The 5,697-nt window shown below is 35.3% G+C and overlaps 1 protein-coding gene across 1 annotated transcript; it reads right to left on the minus strand.

Moving 5' to 3' along the window:
* Nucleotides 1–563: 563 nt before the first annotated feature.
* LOC108466328 (probable LRR receptor-like serine/threonine-protein kinase At3g47570) lies at nt 564–4,413 on the minus strand. The gene is made up of 3 exons (XM_017766660.2): nt 1,545–4,413; nt 961–1,374; nt 564–778 (listed from the first exon to the last, which is right to left on the minus strand). Exons 1-3 carry the CDS (start codon nt 4,246–4,248, stop codon nt 771–773), a joined length of 3,126 nt encoding a protein of 1,041 aa, XP_017622149.1. The 5' UTR covers nt 4,249–4,413; the 3' UTR covers nt 564–770.
* Nucleotides 4,414–5,697: the final 1,284 nt, after the last annotated feature.

Genomic DNA, 5,697 nt, shown 5'->3' on the forward strand with positions numbered 1-5,697 from the left:
CTCAAATATTGAAAGAAAAATAGGATAAGAAAGAACACAAGAGTTTTAACGAGGTTCGATAAATTATACCTACGCCCCGCACTAACACCGATGATAACTTTACTATCTCCAAAATATTACAAACAAATAGAATTCTTTAAGAATTCTTAAATGGGAGAAGAGAGAAAACTAAGAGAGAAAGATTGGTTGGGATGGTTGAAATGAAAAATGATTAGGCCTATTTATAGTTGAGGTTCAGGGACCAACTTGCAAATGGCCTAAAAAATTAGGGACCAAAATTGCAATTATTCCATTCAACTTTAAACAACTTGCCTATCGCTTTTTCTTTCGGTGCCAATTGCACCTCCCATTTTTGACTTTTCAACACCCCCTTAATTGACTTTTCAACAATATCAAATCTTGATACTGCAACAAAATATAATATAGCTTTTTCTATAGTCGCTCTTGCTTTGGTTGCTAGACTAACTACCCCGTTTCTTTCCTGGTCTATCAAAAGTTAAAGCTAGAGCCTGTCAAAAAATTCTTAACACATTCCATCTAGGTGTTTATAACCAGAAAGGCAATTAGGATGAATAAGCTAGAGCCTGTAAATAAACTCTTATCACATAGCACATAATACTCTGTCAATAAATATATGTTTAGAAGTTTACGGAGTTATACTATAATAAAGTTCACATTCAACACGCATAAGTTGAAATTAGCATGAATAAAAGAAAATAGCCACGCTTTGCCTGATTTAAGCCCTTCAAGTTCATTGATACAGCGGCGCCTTAGGTACCTGCAACATATGGAAACAAGGAAACCTCTAAACCATCGAAGTTACTTCCATTGAGTGTAACCAAAATACATGTTACTTGTTCAAATTATTTGAATAAATCATTTATATGAAAAGTAGTGGAATTTAATTTGCTTCTAAGTCAAGTAATGATTTGATTATTTTGTTAACATATTATTGTATACCTGCTGATTGAGCAATATATAAAGCTTGGCGCTCACGATATACGCGAGTTGGATGAAGAAGTTTGACTCTAATAGAACAAAGCTTGGAAACAACATCACTCATGTCCATCCTCTCGGTAGGTGATTCAGCAGAACAAGTGAGTCCAATTTCAAATATTGAATTCAAGTGTTGAAGATGCTTGTCATTGAGAGTGAATTCTGTAAATGTACCTTGTCTAGCTCTCTCTTGAAGAAGAATGGGATCTGTAATCTCAATTACTTGTTCTGGCAAAGCTGCCTCAACAAAGTTGTGAATGCTAAGACCTTCTTTGAACATATTATCAGTCGGCCTTTTCCCGGTGAAAATCTCGAGCAAGAGAATGCCATAGCTGTACACATCACCTTTTGTCGACAACTCACTTCCCATGGCATATTCTACAATTAACTTATCACAAATTACATATAGAAATAATTGCAAAAGAAAATCCTTGGAAAATATAAAGATAGCCTGTTACATCCAAGCTCTAGATATATGAAAAACTACTTCTAGATTGTGTGTTTTGCTTTTATATTATAGAAGAAGGGGAAAAAAAAACTTAATTTACCCGGTGGAGCATAACCAATAGTCCCTCTTAATCCAATGGAGCTTGACTGATTAGTAGAATAGTTAAGCCTATCTGAAGAAAGGATTTTTGCTAAGCCGAAGTCACTTATATGGCCAACCATTTCTTGATCAAGCAGTATATTGCTTGGCTTGAGGTCACAATGAATGATTGTCGTCTCACAATGATGGTGTAGATACTCGAGTGCATAAGCAACGTCTATGGCCACATTAACTCTTTGAAAAAAGCTCAGGTTTCTCATAATGCCCGACTCATTCCTCTTGATAGATTGATGTAGCCACTCCTCCAAGCTTCCATATTCCATGAACTCGTAAACCAATGCTTTAAAATCATTGCCTCGATAATCAACACCTGAAATGGCTGTTAATACCTTGACAAGATTTCGATGTCGAATGTTCCTCAGGGCCTCGCATTCAGCCAAGAAACTCCTAGAAGCTCCACGATTTAGAAGATTAAGCACCTTTACTGCAATAATTGCTCCACTCTCTTCGAGAATTCCTTTGTATACAGAACCGAAGCTTCCTGAACCAAGCAAATTTTGTATGGAGAATCCATCTGTGGCCCTTAGGATGCTTTGGTATGACAACTGTAAAATGGAATTTTCTGCACAAGTTGTTGTTGGCTGCTCTTTCTTCTTTCTAAACCACAGGATGAGGAGACAAGAGAAGACCAAAGTCACCCCCAAAATCACGATGATAATTGCAACTTTTAATTTAAGGGAAGTGTCTGATGATGTTTTTGAGTTACATCTTGACAAGTGTAACTCAGGAATGCCTCCACAAAGGTTATTGTTTCCCTCAACGAATGTAGCACTTTTATTCTTAAAGACTCCTTCTCTTGGTATGACTCCCTCAAAATCATTGAAAGAGAGATTTAAATACTTTAATGCCCCAAAGCTCACAAGGAATTCTGGAACCTCACCAGAAAGATTATTGTCAGAAACATCCAATGCCACAAGACCTCTCAATGAACTCAAAGATGAAGGAATGGGCCCTTCAAACAAATTGCCTTCTAAAAACAGTGCTTCTAGACGTACACAGCTACCAAGGTTGTTTGGAAGCAAACCGGATAACCTATTTCGAGAAACACGAAATGCACCTAGATTTTTCAGTTTTTCTACTGTAAGAGGAAGGCCACCAGTCAAATAGTTTGATTTTAAGTCTAGAAAAATAGACAAGGATGGGAGTTCAAATGCTTGAGGTGGTATTGGTCCACTAAGATTGTTATGAGAAAGACTCATTGCAAGCAAATTTTGGCAGTGACCAATACTTGAAGGAATGCTGCCCTGAAGATTGTTAAAAGCTAAATTAACTTCGGTTAACATGGTTAAATTTCCAATAGAATAGGGAATAGTCCCAGAGAGAAAATTATTATCAAAGAAAAATCTTTGTAGCTTCTGATGCCTCCCAATATCGAAGGGAATGGGACCTGATAGTTGATTTTGTGATGCATCTAGAATTTCCAATTTGATGAGGTTTCCAATCCTATCCAGGATTCTTCCCGATATTTTGTTCTGATATATTGATAAATGTAAGAGGGTGCTAGAAAAATTGCTAATGCATTTGGGTAATGCCCCTCCAAAATTATTTACCCCTACATATAGATTTAATAGTTTGGTATTATTGACTAAAGTGCAAAAAAAGTTCAAGTCACCTTCTCTCCCACGTCCCAAAGCATTGGCGCCTAGTTGAAGCTCGCTTAGTTTATCCAACTTTTCCAATGAAGGCACATTTCCAGTGAGTCTGTTATTGTTAAGTTGAAGTATATCCAGACTTGAAGCGTTGCATAGTGCAATCGGGATTTGTCCAGAGATTTGGTTTCCCCAGATGGAAAAGAATTCAAGATTTGGCATTGTGATCTCTAAGTCAAAATGAAAAGTACCTTGAATTTTGTTTCCACCAATATCAATGGCTAAAATATTGGAGAGATTGAACATTGCCGTAGGAAAGATACCTGATATTGCATTCTCTGCTACCATAAAAAATGAAAGATTTGTCAATCGTCCAAGAGCTTCGGGTATAATCCCGGTTAATCCATTAGATTCCAAACGAAGCTCCTCCAGGGATGACAAGTTCCCAAAGGAAGGTGGGATACTCCCTCTCAAATCGTTGTTTCTAAAACCCAGGAATTTCACGTGTGACAAATGACCAAGCAAAGCAGGTATTTCTCCTGTTAGTTGGTTGCCTGACAGATAAACTACTATAAGCTTAGAACAAGCTGATAAATTGGAAGGAATTTCACCACTGATGGAGTTATTGGTCAGGTCTAATATTTGCAGTCTTCTTAAACGACCAATTTCTTGAGGAATCTTGTTGTAGAAGCGGTTGCCCACAAGACTCAACTCCCTGAGAAAGCTCATATTTCCAACATACGGTGATAAAGATCCTGAGAGTTTCAAGTGTTGCAGTTCCAACTTGGTGACTCTCCGATGCTTACGACCGCAGGTAACACCACGCCACTGGCAGAAGTGAATAGAACTATTCCAAGATTCCATAACCTTAAGCTGATAACCGGTTATCTTCGCTTTGAACTGGAGTAAAGCTTGTCGATCAGTGTCGTTTCCTCCAACTACAGGGCTGCTTGTTGCTAAACCAAGCAAGTTGAAGCATGAGAGAAAAATTATAACTTTAACGTAAACAAGAAAAAAAGAGTTGAACACTTCCATATGCTTTCTTGATAGCTCCATCAACCTGAATCAATTTCTTTAGGGATGAGAATGATTTGTAGTTGAGAATGCTTTGTTCATCAGTGCAAAATAAGTTATTTTTGAACTCTGATACTACCTTATTCTATATCCCCTAAATTGGCTTAATTTACCATTTTTCAAAGTCATGTGGCTACAATTATGGAGCCCCCCACTTCTTCATGGAAAAATAATTGGAAAATGTAAGTATTGACTTTCCAAAGTCATCTGATAGATAAGTTAATGGTAACCAGATTTACAGACTACCATTGGATAGTTTCCAAACAACTTTTCCAATTAAGAGATTGGGAGATGCCAAACTGAATCCTCGTATGCAGGCCCCGCTTTGGGATCGTTTGAGAGTGTAACTGTCCATCATAAAAAAAGGGATCTTAAAAGATATTTTTTAATTTTTAATATAAAAAAGTTTTCAGACTAAAATAAATTAATTAAATATTAGAGTTTTTAATTTTCCACCATAAATGTTTTATCTTTTAGTGTCCAAAAATTGACTTTTATTATATTACATTTTATAATTTTTTAAAAAAGTCAAATTTATTATTTCACGTAGGACTCAAAAATATCAAATATCAAATATCAAATATCAAGAACAAATGAACATTGCATACTGATTTAACTAAGAAATGAGAGAGTTTATTGTCATGCTCCTTTTTTTTTTAACCATATTTAAAATTTGGATATATGATCATATTAGATTTATGATCATAAAAAAAGAAAAGATAATTTAGTAAAATTAAATACATTTATGTCGGTTGGATACTCGTATTCGACACACCACTTAAATTGAGTAATATTAACTTATTTTTCTTCTCATGTTTTTACTTAAAATTATGCATAGTTAGTATCGAATAAATTAAAACAAATTCTAATTATTCATTTAATTTAAAAAAATTCAATCGTTAATATAGATAATATTTTAGTTCTATATGATAAAGATATCGAATCAATTAAAAAATTTACATATCAATTGAGTCTATTGAAGTTGGCTTCCATGCAGGACAATGAGTAGCACAAGGAGCAAACCATGCAGTCTGAGCCATGCATGTTGCAGCTAGAGCCTGTGCTGCTGATTTTGTTACTTCAAGGAAATATTTCGTTACTTAGTTAGATTTGAACTAAGTTGGTAACATATTTGATGTAATTAGGTGCTGATGGATTGATGAATCAGCTTTACTGTGTGTTCAAGTTATGTTTATCAATTTACTAGGTTACTTAGTGGTGTTAGGTAAATGTTTAGGTGACAATTGCTTATTTTGACCAGCTTATTGGCTGGTATATGTAATGGCTTTATGCCTCAATTCATTTGTAATGAAATCTGTTAGAAATTCTTCTTCATTCTCTGGTTTTTTACTCAAGTTCTTAAGCTGATTTTGAATGTTTTCCTCAGCAAGACATCGAGCCTTATAGCTCAAGTTTCTGTCAAATTTCTCA

Source organism: Gossypium arboreum, chromosome 2 (genome assembly GCF_025698485.1).
Source record: "Gossypium arboreum isolate Shixiya-1 chromosome 2, ASM2569848v2, whole genome shotgun sequence".
Lineage (NCBI taxonomy): Eukaryota > Viridiplantae > Streptophyta > Magnoliopsida > Malvales > Malvaceae > Gossypium > Gossypium arboreum.

What these genes read in the sequence shown, in the direction of transcription:
- LOC108466328 (XM_017766660.2), bottom strand. Translation starts at nt 4,248, where the DNA reads ATGGAGCTATCAAGAAAGCATATGGAAGTGTTCAACTCTTTTTTTCTT. An exon ending in TATTGGTTATGCTCCACCGG is followed by an intron (nt 1,375 to 1,544) that starts GTAAATTAAGTT and finishes AGTTAATTGTAG; the next exon opens with AATATGCCATGGGAAGTGAG.